Source organism: Carassius auratus, chromosome 37 (genome assembly GCF_003368295.1).
Source record: "Carassius auratus strain Wakin chromosome 37, ASM336829v1, whole genome shotgun sequence".
Lineage (NCBI taxonomy): Eukaryota > Metazoa > Chordata > Actinopteri > Cypriniformes > Cyprinidae > Carassius > Carassius auratus.
The window spans coordinates 6,604,501-6,630,607 of record NC_039279.1 but is presented as its reverse complement, the minus strand read 5'-3'; the positions used below and the strand labels follow the sequence as shown (position 1 = coordinate 6,630,607).

Below are 26,107 nucleotides of genomic sequence, written 5' to 3'. Positions count from 1 at the left end.
GAAATTTTCTACTGTAGAAACCTAGCAAAAGTTAAAACTCATATCGATTTAAGATTATTACATCATTTATTTTAACAACAAATTTCTTACCATGTTTTTTTTTTTTTTGCATTACAGAACAGTTCAGTGGTTGAATATCTTATTATAATTAAATTCTAACTATAATCCATTTCAAATTTAGGCTATCAAATAATTTTCAAAAAGGATTTCTAATAAATATAAATAATAAAACCATGTGAATGCCACAAGAAGAGGTCACTTTATTTTGGCACTTGTCACACATTGAAATATTCAAAGCAGATTTTTTTTTACAGAAAATCAAAGACTTGGTAATGACTGAGAACATCAACATACAAACAGATGCTTGCATGACATGCAACAGACATCAGCCTTCTCCAGTGTGTCGGGGGGAGATGAGCTCTTTATCACGGCCCTTGATGAAGAGTCCCAAAGCTCTGATGCAGTGATTGGCCGCTTTAAACAGTCTTCTGTGTAGTTTACTTTTAGAATGGCTTTTGAAGATCTAAGCAGGCACCATCCAATACACAGAAAGACGTCAGTCTTTAGAGAGGGGGAGCATTCAGTTCAGTCCGGTTTGCATTTAATGCATTTCCAAAATAAACCTACAAGTAAAATAAATAAATAAACAAATAAATTGTGAATTGAGATCCAAACCAAACCGCTCTTTTTTTCTTTTCTTTTGCGAATCCATGATGAATGTGTAGGCCTAATGGTTTTAATAGCAATATAATGCTGTAGAAATATGAAGGCCCATCGGAAGGTATAGCTACATTTACATGAAGAATACATTAATAATATATGCCTGTTAACTAATTTAACAGGCAATACCAGATTATTAGAGTAATCTGTAAGACAATATGCACTGATTGTAAAGCAGGCTGAATATATGTTAAGAACAATGTTATAAATATGTTAAGAACTAGCTTTCATTTCAGATCTTGCAAGCAAATTGAGTCAGTTTTTAGGGAGTGATCCGTATTTGTTGCACCCATAAAAATGGACATCCATGCCCATACGAAAATATCAGCCAATGAGATATAACTGACAAGATAAGCATTTAGACTTTTAAAATGGCATATTACTTTCGCCCCAGCCATTTATATTTTACACAATTCGTTCAAGTTCAAATGTGCAATCAATAAAATTGGCCTTACAAATTTAAGTGTATTTGATACTTTTGGCTCTTACATTATCAGCCATGCATCATCATCTTAGATGCCTATTGCCTTTTTTAATTACCAATTTAAAAGAGCCCTTGATTTTTAAAGTTTTTCTTTCTTATACAAAAATCTAACTTTTTTTATGAATATCACTGAAATTCTGTTCTGCAATGAAGAAACAGTCAAAAGGGGTTTAACATATGAAAATTAGATGGCACTGTATCGCCACCCACTGGCTGGATGAAAATATAAAGTTCATAGAACAAATAGGAAAAGTCTTAACCAAACTGACTGTTAACCAAAATATTCTCACACTTCCAAACGTGTTCTTTCACTACATCAGAAGTGATGTAGTCAAATGTAGTTGCACGGATAAAATCCATTATCAATTGCCATACTGCATTTACAGAATAACACACATTGTATTCTAAATCACCATGACAAATAAGAGAAAAGTCACATTAGGTGTTTCACAATTAGGAATTTTAAATGCCATTTATGTAATAAAACGTCTACTATGACTGAGACAAAACAAAACATACTGAGTCATTTATCTTTAAGAGCTGTATGTTAATGCATCAAAAGTGATTCAGAGCATACTTGGTAAATCAATGTGTTAAATACCATGATTTACTGTACATGATTAAAATCAAAACGTCTAGCTGCATTAGATGTATGATACATCTAGAAGACACATGGCTTTAAAGATCACTTCGACTGCCGCTATCTAAAACAAGCCTACGTGATTCATTTTACTTGTCTAATCCACAACACTGAAAATGTTTCCTTGAAGATTAGAGGAGCAGTTCAAGCCTTCTGTTAAACAAGGACAGTAGAGGAATCCATTCAGTTTTCTTCCAACCTGCAGAAGGAGAAATAAACCTGCTTTTGCAGAGTTTATGCTATCATTCTCTACCATGGAGAAGGCCTGGGTAGCTGCATCGAATGGCTTTTAAATACAATACATACATTGACATGCACTGCAGCCTCTGGACGGCACTACAAACATTTGAAATGCACGGTAGAATCACGCTCTTTAAAGGGCCAGTTCACCCAAAAATGTCAATTCTGTCATCGTTTATATGGGTTTGGAACTAGTGTGTGGGTAAATGATGACAGAACTTTAATTTTGAGGTAAACTGTCCATTTACCATCACACTGGGCATTCTACAGTGTCAACCTTCACAGACTCTGCGAGTAAGGAAAGATCCTAATCTCTAAATGCTAAAGACATAAAACTGAACTGTACAGAATACAGAGAAATTAAGATCCAGGGTGTTCAAAGCTTATAGCAGGTGTCAAACACTCTCAGGATCTTGTTTTTCCTTTCACAGAGTCCTGGTTCTCTGAAGTGTGACGGGCCGGTGGTTTTCGGAAAGAGTTGTGCTTCAGTGCTGGAGAGGGGCGGTGCTGTGCGTCACCTGTTCGATCCAGGGCAGATAACGGCTGACCCGTGAATACACACCTGGGTACGAGGGGTCACCACAGCCGTGACCCCAGGAAATGACCCCTGTCAGTACCCAGCGCCCTGCCTCTCCCTGACACACTAACGGACCCCCGCTGTCGCCCTGGCAGCTGTCAGCGTGCTTTTTGAGGTCAGACGTCATACTGCCAGCACACAGCATGTCGTGGCTAGTGAAACGCTCGCCGTAACGCTTTTTACATTGCCACGAGGGCAGAAGAGGTACCCAGGTCTGAAGAAGAGTGCTGGGATGCTCAGTGTCTGAAAAATAAGGGGAAAACATAAGGTTGCAATCCATTTAAAGAGACAGCTGCTCAAAAATGGCTTTATGTCCCAATATTTTTTCAAAGCAATATGACTTTATTTTGTTGAACACATATGTACATATTTAGAAAAAATGTTTTTGTCCATACAGTGAAAGTTAATTTTCATTTTTTGGAAGAACTATCTCTTTAACGTAATAACTGATAAAAGATTAAAAACTCATAAGTCCAGTAAAAACTGTTATATCATGAAATACTATTACAAATATTATATTATTTGTAATTTTATTTAGCATTTTTTCAAGTTGTCAATAAAGATAAAGATTACCAAATTCAAAATGTTATTATATATACTTACTTACTTAGCATTAACCTTCAAACAGTACTTTAGCACAGTTTCTACAAAAATATAATGCAGCATCAACTGTTTTAAAAATGTACAATAATAAGAAATGTTTCTTGAGATCCAAATCAGTATATTAGAATGATTTCTGAAGGATCATGTGACACTGAAGAATGAAGTAATGGCTGCTGAAAATTCAGCTTTGCATCACAGGAACAAAAATAATACATTAAAAAATATATTTAAATATAAAATATTGCTGTTTTTATAGTATTTTTAACTCCATCAAATAAAATACAGCCTTGGTGAGCATGCAAGTTTCTTTCAAAAACCGTAGAAAAAAAAAATCTTAAAGATTCCAAATCTTTCTACGGATTTTTTATATAAAATAATACATATATGTGTGTGACCCTGGACCACAGAACCACTCTTAAGTGTCAATTTTTCGAAATCTATATTATACCTATACCTATATTTATATACATCTGAAAACTGAATAAATAAGCTTTCCATTGATGTATGGTTTATTAGGTTCAGACAATATTTGGCCGAGATACAACTATTTGAAAATCTGGAATCTGAGTGTCCAAAAATATCTAAACACTGAGAAAATGCCTTTGAAGTTGTCCTAAGGAATTCTTAGCAATGCATATTACTATTCAACAATTAAGTCTTGATATATTTACAGTAGGAAATTTACAAAATATCTTCATGGAACATGATCTTTACTTAATATCCTAATGATTTTTGGCTTAAAAGAAAAATCTATAATTTTGACCCATGCAATGTTTTTTTTTTTTTTTTTTTTGGCTATTGCTAGAAATATACTCCAGTGACTTAAGACTTATAAATATATATATATATATATATATATATATATATATATATAATATATATATATATACACACACACACACACACACACACACACACACACACACACACACACACACATACATTTCATATTGTGTCCTTGTAAGAAAAGAACAGCCAAATATTACCTGTCATTCCCCAGCTAGTGATGACACATGTTGCAGGTCTCTTGCCCCACATGCTGCCAGGTGCAGGCAGGCAGGCGGCGTTAGTATGAGGGTTAAAGGACACGCACTTCCCCTCAGCGCCCTTCAGCCGGATCAAAGCCATGTCATGCTCCCAGCTCTCTGTTCGGTACTTCTTGTGCACTTCTATGCGCTCTGGAGAGAGGACACGTTCAAAATCATCCTGCTCCTGTGTGTTATAATCCCCCAGCTTCACCATGTACCGTGAAGCATCACTTCCAAACCTGTAGAATCAAGACATTCATTCATATTACAGATGATAAACTACCATTTCAATGATTCCACTGCTAATCTCATTTTAATTCAGTGTTACTTTAGTGCTGATTTACAGGAGCTGTCTTATGTTTATCATTCTGAAACCAAGCCCGACTTCTGCTTCATTACAGAACAATGATTTGTACACATTAATATGTGCATTAATGTTCAATGATAAGATTTTTATAATGTTTCCTTATGATGGCAAAGCTGCATTTTCTCCAGTCATTTATTACTCCAGTCTTCCGTGTCACTTGATTTTTCATAAATCACTCTAATATGCTCTAATATTCTAATTTGGTGCCCAACAAACATTTATTATTATTAATGCTGAAACCAGTTGTGCTGCTTAATATGTTAACCCATGACATCTGGAAGATATGTTCACAGTTCACAATGCTTCTAAACTGGCCACTTATTGTTGTGCTCTCAGTGATTTCATTTCAATCAAAATCAGTTAAAATGATTATGGAATTGGCATAGCAATGAGCCTAGGCATCGCAGCTAATAGCACTGATGTCCAGCAGGTGTCTCTCTTACCGTGTGAAGCAGTGAGCTGCAGTGAGCAGCCAGCAGGAGTTGATGAGAGTGGCTCCGCACAGAGGCCGATTCCCTTTAGATTGGGATCTGAGCCACAGGGACGCCTGCCAGGGCCAGTCACCCCTGTGGGGTATACATATGTGCACAAACACCCACACAAACAAACAAACACATACAGACACAAAAAGTGTCAGCACTGAATTTTAACAATCAAAGCACTTCTAAACACAATTCATGTTTAAAGCACATACATTTTTAGCTTTTAAAATTTATTATATATTGTTTATATATATTTATTTATATATTTAGTTTTTATATATGTATATGTATATTTCTATTTAGTTTTATTTTGATTACAGATTATTTTGATTTTCTTTTTCATTTGATTTGACCTCAGATTTTTCTTTTTCTTTTAATATTTATATTTCATTTTATTTAAACTTTACTACAATTACCAAAAACAATTTTTATAGTTTTAGATTTGGTTAACAATAACAACACTGCAATGGCATGACTTTGAGGTAAAATCTGTTTAATTGCATATGCACTGCAGTATATATATATATATATATATATATATATATATATATATATATATATATATATATATATATATATATACACATACATACATACACACACACACACACACACTTTTTATTTATTTATTTTTAAATAAATAATTATTTATTTTTATTTAGCATTTTTTTACGTTTTTTAAAGATTACTGGAGCATGTTTAACAAGAGAATACTATTTGAGTTTTTCTACTTCACAAAGTTGTGTTACTTTCTGTTTCATTGTAATTATTTGGGAAATTTACTAGCAATTTCTGTGTGAAAAAAGTACTTTTTGACAAGTGTGGGAGTATCTGGAAAGTTGTTAGAAACTATTTTAGTTATAATTTCAAACATTTTAATGCATTCATTTTCTGACAATAGTATACATCTTCAATTAAGCATGATCTTTATATGTAGTAAAAGGTCCAATCCAATCTGAACAAATGTCCACAACATGTGTTCTAGAACTGATTCAACAGCAGTAAAATTTTGATGACTGCTTACTTGAGAGATTTATATCCTCCAGCAATCCTCTTGCTGCGTCTCTCAGCACCGGCCCTCAAACCGCAGGTGTGTGTGCCCACCACTGCTATGTCAGCCTCCGGCTCAGGAAAATAATCACACACCACACCTGCATCCTGTCCATGCTTACAAGCGTGGCTGTCTTGTCCTTTAGAAGGGCACTCTCCAAGGAGCGACTCCTTCCCAGTGCACCTCACGTTGGTCAGATGCATAGTCCCCTTCCCTGCTCCGAAATAACCCATCGGTCGTGCTTTTGACACCCCACTGCCATAGAGAGCAAAAAAAAACAAAAAAACATTACAAGACTTTACTTCTACTCAGCTATCTCTGCATTCATTGTCCCTGAGAAATAATAAATCATATTCCATTTTACTGATTATGAGATGCTTTTGAGCTATTTTGTGTGCAAATGATGCAAATGTATCTGTACATGAATCCGAGCTGTCTGCAGACGATGGCAGCATTGACATCATTCCAGCCATGATCACAGACGCTGCCCCACTCCCCATTAAGAAACACCTCCACTCTTCCCTCTTTTCTCTCGTCGCCACCTGCCAATCGTACCAGAGGTCCTGAAACCATACAAAAGCAAGCAAAATAGAGAACAGAGCTTAGATATTGTCACTTTAGAGTACTGTGCATGTTCAGAAAGTAGTTTTTCAGTAGTAGTTTTCTGTTAAAGCTTATTATAATACAGGCAGTTACACGGAATGAACCGAAAGACATTATTTTGTTTCTAAAAAAAAAAAAGAAGAAGCACATCCACCTCAGTCTTGTGTAATGTATTACGTCTGTTTCACACGCACACTCTGTCTGCAGTGTGTATGCGTTGTGTTTTTTTTTTTTTTACACACTCATGTTGATGGATTAAAGCGTTCTGCACGCAGTATGTTCCAGGAAAAGTGCACTTTTAGATAAACAATGCAACATAATAGATGCACTTGTGGTGGTAGAAAAACAAAGTTCTTTAAGACCCAAAGGACTGCTAGCAATAAAGATTTAAATGCAAAAGAAAAGGCACTAAAGTCGACTGTTTCTGTCAATGGTGAGTTTTAATTTAAAATGTTTGTGATAGCCTACTTGTAACGTAAGAAAAGTTTAAATGTGTTTCCACTTGCTGGAGCAACTTAATATACAAACCTAGAAGTCAAATGCATCAATAATACAATGTTTATATGGTAACAATACCTCCCCTTTTCCCCTTACAAGTCCTATTTTTGGACCTAAAAATGAAAAGAGATTCAGCTGTTTTCTTAATCCCGCAAAATTTCTCACCATTGCTTCCATGTGTTTCGCTCCCGCAATTTTTGTGTCCCTCTTTGAAACATTCAAATATTGTGAATAATTTTGGCACATCAGGGAGGCGCTCTTGAGCGTTGCGCTGTACACTCTCACTTTCGATTTCATGAACTCTTTTTGTAAAGGAAGCACATCTTGCATCTCGGGAATTCTTTTTTTTTTTTTTTTTTTTTTACACAATTGGGCTACTTTTAAACTGTTGCCAGGGTTGATTTTCCCAAGTGGGTTAAAGGTTTGCAATTTTCCATAAATTACATTTGACTGAAATGCTTTTACTGAAAGTTTTGCATTCAACCTATAAAACTTTAATGGACTTTTCATTAACTGTTCCCTCCTGATGGAATGACCTCAATCCAAGTAGCTGAGTCCTTAATCATTTTCAAGAAACACCTGAAAATACAGCTCTTTCATCTTCATTTGACCCTCTAACTCTAGCACTCTCTATTCTATTTCTATTCTAACTGATTATTTATTTAAAAAGAAAAGAGCCTTAAACACTAATATTCTCTATTCTATCTACTTATTTTCTTTGTATTTATTATAAGTAATGACCTTTTAACACAAGCATTATCTATTCTTTTTCTATTCTATTTACTTGTTTTATTTTTATTTACAAATGAGCCTCTAACACTAACATTCCCTATTCTTTTCTATTCTATCTACATGTTTTCATTTGATTAATTCTAAAAACAAAACAAGCAAAAAAAAAAAAAAAAAAAAAAAAAAACCTTGCTAGGTACACGTTATGTATGCTATGTTAGGTGAAACCCTGCCTTCTGCCCACACCCTGCCCCTCACTGTCCTCTTTTTGGAAAACTAAAATATGGTCACCCTAGTTTACATTTATTGAGTTTAAAATAATATAAAATTGTTAATGCACTGTGATAAAAGAAGACCATGATGCTGAAAAAGACTTTTCAGTAACAACTTTGGATTTAAAATCAAAACAATGTATAAATGTAGTGTTTGTGGTATACAGCCATGGATCGGACTGCAAACGCATCCTGTGTGTAAGCACAATGAGTCTTTGCTTCTTTTGCACCGCAAACGCACTGCTGACAGAGTATGTCTGAAACAGGCAGGGTAAGTGAAACAGAGGCTCTGTAACTGAAAGCGTAGCCCAAACCACAACATGACACGTATCACATCAATTTAACCCTCAGTGAAAAGGAAGATACATATACATACACTTTCAAAGCTTCAGTACAGATTTAATTTTGTGTAACTTGTTCAGCGGGAGTATTTTAACCTTTTAACCATATTACAGTGACAATATATGAATCAATAGTAACCTGAAAGCTTGGTTGAGATGAAAAAGTCAAAGATGCTGAAAGGTAAAGATGCTGAAAGTCAAATGAACAAAATACATCATTCAACAGGCAGAACTGCCGTATAAATAACATATTGTAGTTGTGTAAGCCTTCATGCTGACAACCACACTAACCAGAGATTGACCACTTGTTCAAAATACCGCTTTTGTGACAGATGGCTCTGTAAAACTTCTGCTCTCCTAAAAAAGGCAATGAATTCATCATTATTATTCATTTAAACATTCTATTTATTATTGTTAAGTGTATGTATGTGTCTATATTAGGTATGTATATCGTTTTAAACGTTTCTTCTTTCTGTTTAACATGGTGTTACTGGGTTAGACGCGACAACAAACCACACAACACAACAAGGAAGAAGCACAATTCATAACCGATCCGTACAGGTGAGTAAAACACTACAAAATGACTAAAACAGGAAATTGTGGAAATCTAAAATGATACAACATACTGTATTTTCACAGACTTCCATTACTAAAATGACGAATAGTTCCTGCAAAAATGTCTACGCAGTGCTAAACAGCACAGAGAAGGTGGCCATCGGCACCATCTGTGTGTTGATCGCACTTCTCAGCCTCCTGGTCAATGTGTTCATTCTGGCTGTCATAGGCTGCTCTAGGAACCTACGAAAACATCCGTCATACCTGTTTATGGGCAACTTGGCATTGGCAGACACTATTGCATGCAGCTGTTTCACCATCAACTTCCTGGAATTCCACCTTTCTAAACCGGGCAACTCGTTTGAGAAAACACAGTATCTGCTTAAGCTGGGTGCCGTGACCATGGCGTTTACAGGATCAGTTGGAAGTCTGCTTGTGATGGCAGCTGACCGCTATCATGCCATCTACAAGGTTTCAACCTACAAGGTGCTGGTGACACGTAAAAGAGCCTTGATGGCTATTGTGACTTTATGGGTTACGGCTGCCCTCATTTCCTTCCTTCCTCTGATGGGCTGGAATTGTCCAACTTGTCAGTCATGCTCCGATCTCTTTCCATATGTGAATCATAACTACCTGGCATTCTTTGCCAGTCTCGTGTTGGTGGTGATCGTCCTCATACTGGTGGCCTATGCTCTGATAGTGTGGATGGCCCACAAACATGAAGCCAATCTGTCCGCTGAACATCCAGAACTAGCACGCATGCGTGTGGACATCCATTTGGCAAAGACTTTTAGCTGTGTTCTGCTAATTCTGTTAGTGTGTTGGCTGCCGGTCCTTTTCTTCATGATGACAGATGTAGTTACGAAAGGTCTTTCAAGAGCACAACAAAAGGCATTTGCCTTCTGCAGTACACTATGCCTGCTGAACTCAGGCATCAACCCATTGCTATACACCCTGCGCTGTCGTGAACTACGTGCAGCGCTTAAATCATTAGTAGCTGGTTTAAGAAGATGCAATGGTTGTAGTTCACAGCTAGTGACTAATACCAGTGTATGAGACATTTAACAGCATCTGGCTACTGAACAGAAGTGTTTGCTCCCCCTAGTGTTGGTTCCTAAACAACAGCAGCTTTACTTCTGTTTTCAGTTATCATTTCTTAAATTTGGATTAAATATTGCATAAAATGAAATATAATGTCTACTATGTATTGAGTTTTATTTACATTTAATTTCTATCTGTAAAAAGAAAAAAGAAGGTAGAAAGGAAAAGATATAAGAATACACAATCTGCTTTTATAATAGTAATTTTCACAGTTTTTTGTTTGTTGTGAGACTTTACAGGTGATTACTGTGAGATATATAATCATATTTTTTTCTTTTTCTTTTTTTAATTACTCTTTTAAAATATTTTCATTTATTCCTGTGATAAAAAAAAGGTAATTATTAAGCAGGCATTGTGTCACAAGATCCTCAGAAATCATTCTAATATGCTGATTTGATGCTCAAGAAATATTTCTTATTTTTATCAGTGTTGAAAAAACATCATAAATACCTTTAATATAATTGTTGATCAATTTATTGTATCCTTGTTGAATAAAAGGGTATGTTTCATTTGACAGTAATTATACTAGTGTAAAAAGTTGCAATTATACTCTTATACTAATTGTGATATATAAAGTCTGTTAGAATAAAGTCACAATTGTTTTCATTTTTTTTATTTTAATTTTTTTCTTGTAACATGGAAACTTTGATTCGTACTGAACGTGCAAAATCCAATGCTACATCAAAGGCTATAATGTTCTTTACCATACAAAGAAACATTTAAAAAGGGCTAACTTTTTTAGATCAATAAAATCATGAATTTCGACTTACTTTGTAATCTTTCATCTCTTAAATAACAATGCTAGCAGAACATTATAAGCAACACACAGCCACAATATTTTGATGAATCTTCCCGTTCAAACCTAAGATTTCAAACATACCTATTCAAACCTACTCAAAATGTCACTGACTGGGAGCAGAAAGACTATTGGTGTTATATGATAATAGAGTATAGATTGAAATTTTGTTTGTTTGGGGAAAATAAATCATGTTTCTCTAATGTTACACTGTCAAATGTCAAAGGTAGCATTGTGGATGCCAAGGGCTACACAATACTTTATTGAAATTCAAATGGAAGTTTTTTTATCAATAAAAGCAAGCACTTGGGAAACTAGAATGGCTGTGTTTATTCCTGGCCTCTGTCAACAAGTGACATTTAGATCCCCTCTGAATTTCAGAAAGGGTCAAAGCGGTGCACATACAGAGAAGTCTATCAGCAAAATGTATCTGCACCTCACACAAAGCCTTACTCACACACTGAAGCTTATGTTGGTGTGTGTTCAAGATAACTTACCGGTACTTTCTGGAGCCAGTGGTACCTCGTTGTTTTCTAGCCTGTGGCAGCGTATTCCAACATCTTCGCTATGAGAGCAATCGTGTCGACCCCACACACTATGTTTACACTCCAGCAAAGAGCTCTCACTGCCCTCACACTCCACATCGTCAAGCAGAATCAGCCCTGCTCCTTCTCCGAAAGCGCCAGCAGGAGCCACCTCTGCACCACCCCTACATGGACACACACACTCATGATAAATTCCCAATAACATAAAGCCACTTTAAATTCTCCACCCAAAATACTTCATTTATACATATAGATCCTGTAGAGACATCCATACACCCACATTGGGCACTTACTACTATTGTGTAGGACACTTCTAAGTGGATTTAATCACTAAATCCCTGCAGCCAGTTGCAAAACAAACCCTTATTGATAATATTCCCAACTTAAGGCATTTGATACTGGGCACGAACTGACTGAAGATTTACTGGAAAAAGTTGATGAGTTGATCTACAATATTAATTTTTTATATATATTTCTCTATACCTATATATTTAAATTAATGCTATGATATGAAATTATTTATTGTGAGCTTTTGGCAATTGTTTTATTCAAAATTACCATTCAAAAATTTGGGGTCAGTAAGATTCTTTTTTTTTTACTAAATTTTATCCAGTAAGGATGCATTCAATTGATCAAAAGTGTTAAAAAAAATATTTCTGAAGGTTCATGTGACATTGAAGACTGGAGTAATGGGTGCTGAAAATCCTGCTATGCAATCAAAAGAATAAATTACATTTTAAAATATTACAATTATTCTAATTTATTTTAAATTCAAATAATATTTCACAATAATGTGGTTTTTACTGTATTTTTGATCAAATAAATGCAACAGAGACTTCTTTCAAAAACACCCAAAAAAATTTAATTACCCAAATATTTTAACATTAGTGTAGATTAAAAATAAATTACCAAATGTCTTTTATATAAAATCTAAATTAATCAAGGCCCAACTGTTTGAATTATTCTGACAGTACATCATTCCTCAGTTTTAAGTAATACAGCTACTGTATACACACAGCTAGTGGCAGAATTAAAGAATAGCACCTGAATCCCAGCTGTCTGCAGACCACCTGTGCATGCTGCTCCGTCCAGCTGTCATCACACACCGTGCCCCAGTCCCCAGAGTGATATACTTCCAGACGACCTTCCCATGGGTTATCACCGTCTACCAGTCTCACTACGCCATCTGAATGAATATGCAAACACATACTATATACACACATTGCCTCTCTGGACAGTTTCTGTATTGCCAATGGATGTGATAATGTACAGTCAACTAACTAAGTCTTATGTCATTTTAACTAGTTTATTTTAACCTGATAATTAGGATAACTGCACAGGATTGTGAATGACCAATCAGAATCAGATATTCCAGAGAGCCAAGGCTATAAGTGTTTGTATGTGTGTGTCTATGTGTAGGATAATACCTGTATAGGGATTGCATGACACCCCAGCATCTTCCATATGGTCACAGTTGTGTTGTTCCCATCCACTGTGACGGCACTCGTCCAGAGAGAGCTCATTGCCTGTGCACTGTACTGCATCCAATTGGATCGGCCCACGGCCCTGCCCGAAATGAGCCCATGACCAGGCTTTAGGGATCCCCCTAGACACACACAAAGATACATATATATATGTAGTCAAAGAAGATCTTTGATCAAAGTGCCATAAAAAGGACTTTTGTCATCTTTAGAAAGACTCAAATCCAAAGAGAGCAAACATGTTCTGTTCGAAGGGAATAGTGAATAGAGAATAAGGGAACATTGATAATTCACAAGAAATGGAAAGGGAAACTTGCCCACCAGTAACTGTGCATCACTGTGCAGGTTTAACTAAAATGAAATGAGATTCCAGGATTTATATTGATTGAGTCCAATTTAATGAGTTTAATTATTTATTTATATGAAGTGAATTTCAACAGCTATCCTGTGCACAAGGGAGTAGGGAACAGTGTGCCATGACCATGCCCCTCAGAACCCAGCTTTATTGTTTGAGTCTGGCTTGTAACATTTCCTGATCCTATTCTAAACCATTTATCTGCTGTCTGTATTGTGAGATTACTTTTTAAGTAACACTTTACCTTAAGGTCCCATTAATTCATGTTATTTAATGTATAAACTATTATTAGCTAGCAATTACAGTTGTTACTGTATTTATGTTAAGAAATACAACTGTTCATTGTTAGTTCATGTTAGCTCCAGTCAATGTATTAGTAAATGTTAAAATGCTTTAGGAGTGTTCATGTTAACTTACAGTATGTAGCTAACTAATGTTAACAAAGGGAACCTAATTGTAACGTGTTTTTTATTTTCGTAATTTTATATTAAATTTCAGTTTGATGTTGACAATTTAAATCTCACTTTGATGTTTTCATAATTGCTTCAATTAGATTTTAAATACATTAGAATATTAAATGTAATTTGTTACAACTGCTGTATATACGAAAATGAAAATTATTTGTTAATGTTTTTACTTTATTTCTGCTCATTTTGTAATAATACAGTACATATATAAATTAATAGAATAATCTAAAGTACTAAAATTATTTGGTTGGGCCTATAGTATTTAATGGCAATCAAAAGCTTGAATTTACTTTGAAGAAGAAAATTGGATTATCTTTTATTATTATTATTATTCAGCTTCCCTCAATCAATCAATCAATCAATCAGTCAATCAATCAATCAGTCAAAAATATACTTTATGGGGTTGTATTTTAGGAGGCCATGATGGAAAAATGGCCAAGATTCCAGTATTACATCCCTGCTCTTTTTTCAAGAAACGCCACTGGGATTTTTAAAGACCCTAGATAGTCAGGACCTCAATTTAACATCTTATCTGAAAAACAGTGCCTTTTTGCTGAACACTGTCCCCATCAATGTTCTGGGAGCTCAGGGCTAGCTGCCTCTACCTGGCCTCACTAACACTTCTTCAACAGCAGCCTTAATCTTAAACGTCCCAGGTGGTCTCCCATCTAGGTGCTGACCAGCTTCAACCCTGCTTAGTTTCAGTGGGAATCCAAGAGGCCCTGTGAAGCACTGAGTACAGTATCACACAAAAAGGTACACACAGACTGTTAAAATGCTTCTTACTACAGATTCGGATTGAACGCTAACATGTTCTAACTATAACCAACAAACACTGCATTCAGTATCTTTAATGCTGCAATAATTGAAGTCATGCATATCATCACTGCAGCGGCGGTGTGAGTCTGCGCTCATGTGACATCTCACAGTCTTTATTCTCTACAACTTTTACAGCAACATGATGGAGATGGTGTATGAGAGCAAAAAATACAACAGCGCAAAATAAATAATTCAATCTTCCTCTCAGCGAGATAAGAGCACTCAAGGATGACAATACCTCACAAGAGACAACATGTGCTACTGCTTCTTTAAAACCTTGCCAAGATGTTTGCAAAAGGCAATTTAGAAAAGGTAGGAGTTAAACGTATGATGTATTACTCTGAAACCATCCACTGTATATTATGACATGGTGTGAAAGATTAGTATTTGATGTATTAGTTCTACACTTGACTCACCCCAATCCAAGCTGCCTGCAGACCACCTCAGCATCCATGTCATCCCACTGATCATCGCAAATGGTCCCCCAGTGCCCATCATGGAAGACCTCAACTCGTCCCTCAAAGTCCTCCTCCCCGCCAACCAACCGCAGTGGCGGTCCATTACCTGAGCAGTCAAGCAGTCAGTAAGATTTTCCTATTTAAAGAAATTAACACTAAGCACAGACACATTAAATTAATCAAAGGTGACATTAAAGACATTTATAAAATTAGCAAAGATTTCTATCACAAATAAATGTTGTTCTTTTGAATTTCCGGTAGCACTTTATTTTACAGTCCTGTTCCTCATGTACATACTATGTACTTATTATAGTAATTACAATAACTATGTAATAACTAGTACTAAACCTAAACCTAACCCTACCCCATGTAGTTACCTTGTATTACCAGAACTTTCTTAGATAAATACATTGTAAGTACATGTAAGTACACTTACTATAAAATAAAGTGCAACCGAATTTCCTATCCATCAAACACACACACACACACACACACACACATACATATATATATATATATACATTCAAAGCAGCAAAATAATTTTTAACATTGATAATTAGTTTTTTAAAGTTTCTTAAAGCAGCAAATCCATATTTTAGAATGATTTCTGAAAGATCATTTGACACTAAAGACTGGAGTAATGGCTGCTGAAAATGTACTGTAGCTTTGCTATCACAGGAATAAATTGGCATTTTAAAGTATATTCATATAGAAAGCGGTCATTTTAAAGTGTAAAAATATTTTTTTTTAAGTATATTCATATAGAAAGCGGTCATTTTAAAGTGTAAAAATATTTTTTTTTTGTGTCACCTGTCCTGACATGTAAACATATTTGGAATGTGGTGTCCCATACTCAGAATCTGTGCTCTGCATTTAACCCATCCAAGTGCACACACACACACACACACACACAGAGCAATGGTGCAGCCATTTTTGTTCCATGCTGGTACTGAGACTCAACCCCGCAACCTTTGGGTTGCAAGTCCGACCCTCTAACCATTAGGCCACAACTCCCCCCTATATTTCACAGTATTACTGTTTTTCCTGTATTTTTAATCAAATATATTAAGCCTTGATGTGTATAGGTACTTTTTTTGAATAACATTTTAAAATCTTACCGACCCCCAAAAATGTTATTTTGTATAAATATATTGTATTTATAAATGTTACAAAGTATATTCGCATATTGTTGGGTTCTGTGCAATTTTATAATTTTAGCATAGTAATTATGTACAATAGACAATTGGTAATGTGTTGGGTCATCAATTAATGTCTCCTATAAAAACAAGGTCCTGAAGCAAAACCAAATAATAGAAAACACACTGTTATTCTCTCTTTATACAAAAAAGATAAAAATAACGTTTCGGGCAAAGACCTTCATTAGGCAAACACATACATGCAAGTAAAACCAACCATTACGATCATATATATGCACAGTTGCTGGTAATATTTAATATTTAATAATAATTATTCATATCAGGAACACATTATATGTAAAATTTTCAATTCAAGGGCTAAAATACATAATTTACTGTCCTGGTAACGCAGCACAGTGCACATCTGTCCGTATGTCCTCAAATTGTGTCTTCAATAAAGCTCTCAGTAGGCAATCATGAGTTCAGACGCCAATGATTTGCTTTCCAACCTCTTTTCTCGTTTCTTCCCCCTTTGTACCTTTCTACAAAAGAAAGTATGGCTCTTTTGATTCCACCAAAGAAAGTATAAGCCCCCACTGAAATGTTTCATTAAAATTTCTAATCTCAGTAAGCGCCAATTTAATAAGTCAATATGAATGGACAAAGAAGCAGCAATAATGGCAATTCAAAGATAACATAATCATCCTCGTGATGTTCCATCATACACCCCGCGGTTTTCTGTCTTAGTATTCAGGTAGATCAGACATACTCAAAAGGCATCACTCGAGGGCCACTTTTAGAAAATGCAGGGTGTACAGGGAAGATATAACAAGAGTAAAATGTGCAGAAACTGACAATTACAGCAATGTCTAATTAGATTTTTCATATTTACATCACAACATTCAAGAAAAATCATATTGTCACAAGTTATTATCCAGACACTGTTATTATCCAGATCTTCAATGCAGTTTTTAAGGGCAAAATCTGAGGTTTTGATTTCAAATTTAACAGAGCTGAGAATACTCCCCTCTTATTGATAACTGAAAGCATAATAAAGGATAAAAGTGGATTTGTTTATAGAGTTTTATCAATCGACGATGAGATTATTTTGATATTGTAATGATTTACATCAAGATTATAAAAACAAGAGTAAATTAACACCTTAACACTGCAACTGAATGCAATTTAATTAGCAGGTTTTACAGCCGGTCTGCACTGCAAGCAATGAGGTGCAGCATGACAAAAAAACAAGACGCTCACATTATAAGCACTTGTAGACAAATAACCCCAACGATCGTTGTATCCAATTTAAAAGCCCTTTTACTGTTTTATGGCAGCTTTGTGGTTTTGCGAGGGCATCTAGATGCAGGAGTGTTTATTTCACTTAAAAGGTCATTAGCTTCACTGTCACAGAAAGCACACTGACCTTCAGGTGGTGCGCACACCACTCCCGCCTCGTTTCCATGGTTACAGTCACTCGTAACAAACTTCCTGCTTCTGCAATCCAGCAGGGATTTCTCATCACCGCGGCAGCCAAGACGGGCGTAGTGAAAAAGCCCGGAGCCGGGGCCAAAATATGAGTGTTGGAGAGCCGTGCCAATCTCACTGCAACACACAGAAAGAAATATGAAGAAGCTATCTCCTCCACTGTTCAGCGACGTGAGGCTTTCCACCCACTTTTAGATGATTTAACAAAGGCTAAATCAAAAATAGACATAGTAAAAAAATAAAGACACTGTGAATTTTTATTAATAATTGTAAATATACAAATGAGTACTGAGAGGCTCAGAGCCATAAATATGTGAAAAAATCAGATCTGTTGCTCAAAGATAAAATAAAGGAGTACTGAATTTTTTTAAATTTAATTACATTAGTAATTTTTCAAATGAATTGCAAATAATCACGTTTGTCGAGAAAAAAAAACAATTAGTATAAATCACACACATAACATTACTGTTTCAATCGAAGCATCATTTTTCACATCATATTTAATTAATTGTTCTAAATGAATCTGTTAATTTGATAGCCCTGATTAGAAATAAGCATAAAATTCCCATACCCTATTCCAAGCTGTCGGCAAACCACACTAGCGTCACGGTCTGTCCAGTGTGTGTCACAAACCGACCCCCACTGGCCATTCAGATAGACCTCCAGTCGGCCACTCTTTGGGGAAGAACCTCCTGCTAACCTGACTGCTCCTGAACAAATGATGATGATATATATAAAGAGTAATGTGTGATTGGATGATAACAGGAACATAATGTTGGTCCAGGAGAATGGCCTCCTTAGCAAAGTCACAGTGACCCTTTGTCTCAACTGCACACAGAATGCAAAGGTGCTTTTTACACAAGCTTCTTCTTTGTTTAAGAATAACCCTTTTTTTAATTTTCCTGAGATATATACAGAATATTCTTCCCTTTTATGGCAACCGTTGATTTCTAAATATGAAGTTGATGAAGTTGTCTTCAAAGAGACTGAGGAAAAGGAAAGTAAGGCAACAGTACACATAGAGAAACCAAAATGCTTATTTATCATCTGAAGAATGTTAAAATATTCTAACATCTAAGGCGTCCCACTAGCTGATTTTCAGTCAGAAGCGCCTGTGTTTCTCTCTGTGTGAAGCGTTAACAGCCCCAGAGACTCAACTCCCTGATGAGTTAATGGATGTGACCCAAACTTTTTCTCAGCAGAGGCAAAGCCACATATTGCAGACTGATTGTGTTTTTCTGTATTTCTCAGACACTAAAATGTATAAAATAAAACGGCAAGGGTTGTTTATAGAAAGCATATCTTTTTCTCATTGAAACTGTGCATGAATATCAGTGGCAAAATCTGAAGGGATTCATGGACGTGACGTAGACGTGAAATGCTCTTTTTTCTGTTGTTATTTTGGTGAGTTTCAAATTGATTTGCAAAAATGAAGTATTGCAGTCTATGACAGGAAACTGTAGATTGCGCTTTACATCAGATTTCAACATGACAGATCTGTTTTGACTAGTGGGACACTGCCTTGAGGAATATTATTTTTAAAAAATCATATTACAAAAGATCTTTAATACTTTTTGAATTCACCTTTAATGAAACGCTGTGGTACTCACCTTGATGACAGTCGCAGTAGGCCCAACCAATGGCCCCCGTGCTCTGCCTGAAAAAACACCATGGGTTGGACTCACGGTCAGGATTTCGACAAAAATTGTGCTCTCCAAGTCCCCTGCCCGGATACTGCTGCACGTAATCTGGGAATTCGGCCCACTTTAGACAGGGTGAACCCGAGTCGGTCTGAGAAACTGTGCCATTGTAATAGCCCAGCTCAGTGAAGCCCTCAGAGCAGGACAGAGGAACTGAGGGGAAAAGAGAAAAAGGTTTTTATGCTGTGTAATCCCATCTTCAAGGGGTGACCGTTCACACTGACATTTTGCAAGTGATGTTCAAACAGAAGTCAATATTGAGTCTGTCTACATGTTTAACACCCGAAAGTAGCTGTCAGTATCTATCTATCTATCTATCTAGCTATCTATCTTGAAACATTTAAAGAAGCAACTGTTATTCTACATGCACAAAAAAAAAGTTCCAAGAGCACTCATTATCTACCAAAATCCTCCCTAAATTCCCTTCTAGAGTCCAAAATAATAATCCCTGCTGTATAAATTGGCAATCTGTATGGCTGCAGAGGCAGATTTTCAATAAGGCTTTTTAGCCAGCATCTTGTACCCTTTTGTTTATCTCTCCGGAACACCCAACTTGGCCTCCACATCTCCTCCAAGCCATGAGCACTGATTCCTCAAGCCCTGGGCAGGAGAGTTAAAAGAGAGAGAACGTGGACATCTGGATCCCTCTTTCAGCCTCCTTTTCCAGCATAAAGGATGAGGGATTAGACAAGGCTGCGCTCTAAGCAGGTGAGATGAGCAGCCAATAAAGCGGCAGGGAGCCGAAATCTCACTGACCTGCCCTACTTGAGACTCACCCACAAGAGATACAGGATTTAAAAGCACAATTATTTCAAATTTGCACCTTTTATTAAGGAAAAGTTATGGTTTCTACACAGATATGAGGGAATTTTCTCAAAACTTCGTATAATGTTCTGTTAAGATTCTCTCAAAGTAAAAGTTCTTCCAGTCGCATTAATAGTAAAGTTGTCTGGTAACTGTCACGCCGTCCCGAATACAGGACACCTACATTTACTTCACTATATTACAATCAAATCTAATCTAATCTTGACAAACTATTTATCATTGGAAAGGTCTAAGACTCCCAAATATATTTTTTACCAATGTTTTTTGTTAAAAAAATTATGTAGGAAAAGTAATAGATCAAATTATGACAAGAGTGCACCCTAAATAAATCTAAATTATAACAGGAGTTTTGACCTTTGTTTTAAATAAAGACTTCTTCGTTGCCTTTTTCTCTATCACATTTTAGAAATCATCCGAAATTAAATATCAACTGAAAAGTTAAAATCTCAAAATGTGTCCTTTCAAATTCAGACATTGCATTACCATGTAAATGGTACATCAATATCATGTTACAAAATGTTTTCAGTCATGAATTATAAAAATTTAGGTTTGTATCATGCACATTCAAGTCTATCTTCAAAAAACATGAGTGACAGTTAAGGGGTTAATATTGTTTGCAAAACAACAGCACAAAAACGTTTATACATTGCTCATGTAACCTTTTGTTTTAAAGCAGCATTTGATTGACAAGTAGGCAGTAGGCAGTTCTTTTATGTCACAAGGGATGCATCAGAATTAAATTGCATTTACACTATGACACATGCATTTTCAACAAACTCTGGACGTGTAGTGATTCTTCACACTATATGCCTTAAATGTGATATTTCTGGCTTAAATTCAAGCTACAAGACCCATTTGCAATGCAGAAGTCAATAAAACTAAAATTATCACAAGGCTTTATTCATGGATAGACATCTGCTCTGACTAGCAATTATACTGTCACTTACAACGAGTCCCAGCAGGTATGAACTGACAAGCTTCCAGTGAGAAAAGAAATCTGCATGACGTGGCACAATCACAGCTAAATTGAGTATGTTAGATTTTGTATATAGACCAGGCTTTTAAACCAATGAGATTTCACTGTGGGCAGGGCTACTCAACAAAACAAACTTAAATTAAATGAAATACAATTCATTTCATACAGCTATTATATATGCATATTGTTCCAAGGCAGCATTAAAAAGAAGAGTAACAGTGAGCAGGTAAACATGACAGTGAAAAAGAAAAATCACTAAGATGACGTTTAAGCAAAAAAGAAGAAGAAATAAAAAAAGAAGAAATGATTAGGAAAATGACTGAAGGAAACAGAAGTCCTCAAACGATTATGCCTTCTTCCAGAACTCAAATTCGATTATATTAACATCATTTTGGAGTTGTAGGGCTGTGAAAACCAGGATCAAATTGCATTTCTCATGTAACATCATACACACTTTGAATGGCTAGATAAAGTGTCGGAAAGACATTGGAGTAGCTGTTCTAAACTTCTGAACAGTTTGAACACAACTTTACTTTGCTAAGGGGGGTTGAGTGTTTGAGTTTAGTACTGTGCTGATGCATCTCTTGCCGGATGACTGAACACATGGAGAGAACAGAACTATGGGAAGCACTCATGGAGAGTTTAGATGGTGAGGTCCATATGGAGTGTGAAATGCTGCAGACATGGCACAAAAAAGCCACCGAGAGATGCCAGCTAATTTTCCACGTCTGTCTGCAATTTTTGAGGAACTTTGTTGTAAGTTGTCCCACAATCCAGCACTACGTGCCATTCCCAGCCTGTCACCAAAAAGTTCTGTAGATATGAAGGGTCCTTCACCTTCCATTTGCCTTCCACTTCCACTTCTACTTGCCACATCACAGACAGTAGAAAGAACAGGCTGTTAATCACAGTCACGACTAGCACATCTGCAGTCTTCATTGTCTGCATTTTCATACGACTGCATTTATTTTGAGCCAGACTGTCTGCGTTCGAGTGATATCAGAAAAACATTTATTACCAAGGAACAGTGTGTGTGCGTGTGTGAGTGTGTGTAAGAGCAGCAGTAGATTAATGTCTCCATCTGCAAGCTCAGACAGACTCAGTGCAATCAGGGCAGAGCTGAATTAGACATACTAAAACAGGATGACGGAGAGCACTTTCAGAAAGAGTTGTGCCAACCTCGGGGAAATCGTTCTCTGCGTTTCTGCTTAATTGGATGCATAAAGATGTGTGGGCAGGAAACGGCATAATGCTGTCGATAAAGTGTCTGGAACAAACGAAAAAATATTTCATCCGTAGAGGGTGACAGAGAATAAAAAGCATTTGATTTCATTTTAATTAGTATCTTGTCTTGTTTTACAGTAAAGTATCTAAACGTTCTTTTAAACCAGATCAATTTACTTGAAAAGCAAAATTGTGTTAAGATAATTGTTTTTTTTAAGTAAGGCTTCTTTTCTTACCCCACTAGCAATCTTGTTTTAAGAATAATTCTTATAAAGAGTAAAAAAAAACACTTAAAATATTTTTTTAAAGATTGGGGTTGGTACAATTCTTTAAGTTATTTGAAAGTAGTCTCTTATTCTATACTTATGTACATTAAAAATACACTAAAATAGTAATATGTGAATCTATTTTAAATTTATTATTTAAATGAATTCCCGTGATGGCAAAGCTGAACATTTAGCAGCCATTACACCAGTCTTCAGTGTCACATGATTCTTCAGAAATCATTGCAATATGCTGAAATGGTGTTCAAGAAACAATTCTAATTATTATAAATGCTGAAAACAATATTTGCTGCTTAATATTTTTGTAGAAATTGTAAGAAACTTTTCCAAGATGTTTTGATGAATAGAAAGTTCAAAGGAACAGCATTTATTTGAAACTGAAATCTTCATTAAAGTAATAAAAGTCTTTACTGTAACTTTCGATCAAAGTAATGCACCCTTGCTGAATAAAATATTAATTTCTTCTGCAAAAAAATAACATAAATAAATACTGTATCAACATGTTTGAATGGTGTAGAATATCATAGAATCTTGGTGTGGATTGTTTGACTTGGCCCACTAAGTAACAACTTTACAACAGAACACATTAAGCAACAGCCAAACAACCACCACCAACAAAATAGCAACACCCTAGGAACACAAAAACAAACTTTTGCACATGATGTCATGACATTAAGAAACATTCGGTAATCACTGACATCTGACCTTATTGACATCCAACCTGCACAATAAGTGCCACATTTGATACTGTTGTTAGAATTTATGGTGCATTTATATGCCTTTTTGTTCTATCTAGAATTTTACAGCCCCTGGGCATGATAAACAGTTGTGCCACACAGAGAAAAAAAAACAACAACATTATGGGTTTGGAATGTTATAAGGATGAGTAAATAATGATAGAATTAACTCTCCATCTAGGACTGACAGATTCAGCTTATATTTGAATCCTTAAAAGAGAACAGAGATAGACATCTTCTGCATGATGGAATAGTACATTCGGTGATAAAAAAGAAGCAGAGAGAATTTTAACAAGAATGACGGGGAAGTTCAAGTAGTAAAAGAGTGTAAAACAGAGCAGTCAGAGCATCAGGTCCAGTACCGGGGGGCAACAATGATAACTCAGCAAAGGCTCAGATATTTCGATCACATTCCATTACGATGCAAAAAAAAATGGCTGATCCCCAGGTGTTAATGACTTCTACGACACAGAAAAGGTTGGGGGAAGAGACACAATGCGGAATCAGAGAGAGATGTAGGATCCATGCTCTTCCATGGATTTGATAATGCAACGCATCCAACTCATTAAAAAAAAAAAGCTATCCTTTGCAAGATCATCTTATATTGACATTCTTTTCCATTCTAAACCAAACACACAGATCTGATGAATAAAGCCGGGGATGAAACATCAAAGCTTTTTGAGAAAGCAAAGACTGGCACAGATGCACGGAAGAAGTAGACAGGCTGAGAGAGTCTTTTCTGTGATGTTTTGATGTGGTACTCCAAAAAGAATTATTAAAAATGACCTTATGAGTCAACTATCAAAACTGAAGGACATAAGTGATTCACTCAAAGCTTGGGCAACACAAAGAGAGCCATCCAACGTGTCCTCCATCTGTGGAGAATTTTTACATTGTGTTGCACAAAAAACTATTTTAAAAGCAAATCAAAGGCAACTAAGGCTACAGGCAATCAAATCTGAACAATCAGATAAAATAGCTTAGATAAATCATATAACTTCTATACGATATGCAGCTAATAGTGGGGACAAAAATAAGCACCAAAAAAGTCATAAACAAATAAGAAGAAAAATAAATAATGCAGTATATGGTATTAGAGCTCTTTGGCTGGGATTCATTCCCCTTCAGCCACTGACACCCTCTGTGCCGCTCTGAGCTAATGGAAGCACACTGGCAGAACGAATGGCAGCAGAAATCAAGTCATTTACGCAAAGCATCCGTATGGCGTACTTGGACACACACACTCTCAGCTCTGCACCATAGGAGAGCTCATTCTTCCTCCCCATATAATCCATTTCTTCACCACAATGAATATTTGATACGGTTCACATAACATGCTTTGGCGTGTTTAGCGAATGTGAGAGCAGATGCATGGTGGGGCACCAATGGGTGCCAGGAAGCTACATGAGTGCATTAATGTATTCACATTAGCATTGGCTAAAATAAAGAGAAATTAGGTCTCTTATTGCAAATGTTTCATGTACAAAGCTCAGGCATTCTGTGCGGCACAACAAAGACTTTGCATCCAACAGTTGCACATTGTGTCGAAGGATACAACTCATATCAAAATAATTTTTTATTATTATTTGGTCCAAGCATCTCCATCCACCACTTAGGCATGTTTCATATTAGATCTAGGTAGAAATCTAACCACGCAACTTTCAAGGGAACTATAAAATCATAAGCTGACCTATTTCTTTTGATGTATGAGGGATGCTTCTGGCACCGTTTATGTTTTCATTGAGAAACGAAAACCAAATCGCTCAATCTAAGCCCTTTCCGTTCCCGGCATCATAAAGCCGTCTGATTGGTTGGTCTGGGCCAGGCTGTTTATCTGTCTTGATGCAGTGACATCAAAGCGCTGACAGTCATTAGCACTCTGGGATTGGTACTGGGGAATTTCACGCTGTCGAAGTATATGAGAATGAGATGAGGGAGAAAATCTAACAGAGTTCAGAATGATGGGAGACCAACATAGTGCCAATGCCCTTATTAACCAGCCACACTGGCGATATCCAGCGACCAGCACACATTGATGTGGTGTAAATGTCATATTTTGGAGCTCAAGGAGAATTTATGAATTATTTATGTAAGACAACACATCGCAAATCCATCTTCATCAGCTCATTACAAACACAGGCAGAATTTAATGTAACTCTAAACAAGCATTTGTATTTATTCTTTCATGCATCTCTGTAAATGCATGACAGATGAAAGTCTATGTCATCTATATAGAGCATGAAATTAACATTTTGTTGCTTTTAGTACTTTGAAACCATCTACAGTATTTGCTAGTGTAGGCCTACCCTTAAAAAATGATAAAAGTGACCTTCAGTAGATATACTTACTTTTAAAATGGATGTCGTTTTTATACAATTATTCGTTTTTAAGTCAGAAACACATTTTAAAACGTATTTTAGCACAGTGATTGACAGATGAGAATCCAGTTCTTTAATGTTTAAGAGTCATCAGGACTGAGTTCTTGAGTTCAGAAAGATGGGAGACCAACATCGGGCGAATGCCCT

The 26,107-nt window shown here is 36.0% G+C and overlaps 2 protein-coding genes across 2 annotated transcripts in view; one reads left to right on the top strand and one right to left on the bottom strand.

The window, feature by feature from the left end:
- Positions 1 to 236: 236 nt before the first annotated feature.
- LOC113056003 (neurotrypsin-like) overlaps positions 237 to 26,107 on the bottom strand; it is a 29,197-nt gene continuing 3,326 nt past the window's right edge. Inside the window, exons 3-14 of the mRNA XM_026222432.1 lie at positions 19,447 to 19,689; positions 18,408 to 18,546; positions 17,775 to 17,953; positions 15,171 to 15,318; positions 13,060 to 13,238; positions 12,677 to 12,818; positions 11,585 to 11,796; positions 6,614 to 6,755; positions 6,166 to 6,447; positions 5,103 to 5,225; positions 4,251 to 4,531; positions 237 to 2,904 (exon numbers count right to left, since the gene is read on the bottom strand). Of these exons, the coding sequence (XP_026078217.1) occupies positions 2,570 to 2,904; positions 4,251 to 4,531; positions 5,103 to 5,225; positions 6,166 to 6,447; positions 6,614 to 6,755; positions 11,585 to 11,796; positions 12,677 to 12,818; positions 13,060 to 13,238; positions 15,171 to 15,318; positions 17,775 to 17,953; positions 18,408 to 18,546; positions 19,447 to 19,689 (2,405 nt within the window). The 3' untranslated portion in view covers positions 237 to 2,569. The remainder of the gene's footprint in view (positions 2,905 to 4,250; positions 4,532 to 5,102; positions 5,226 to 6,165; positions 6,448 to 6,613; positions 6,756 to 11,584; positions 11,797 to 12,676; positions 12,819 to 13,059; positions 13,239 to 15,170; positions 15,319 to 17,774; positions 17,954 to 18,407; positions 18,547 to 19,446; positions 19,690 to 26,107) is intronic.
- LOC113056006 (cannabinoid receptor 2-like) lies at positions 8,821 to 10,325 on the top strand. Its single transcript, XM_026222433.1, has 2 exons — positions 8,821 to 9,196; positions 9,275 to 10,325. The coding sequence occupies exon 2, from the start codon at positions 9,290 to 9,292 to the stop codon at positions 10,244 to 10,246; it is 957 nt and encodes a 318-aa protein (XP_026078218.1). The 5' UTR covers positions 8,821 to 9,196; positions 9,275 to 9,289; the 3' UTR covers positions 10,247 to 10,325.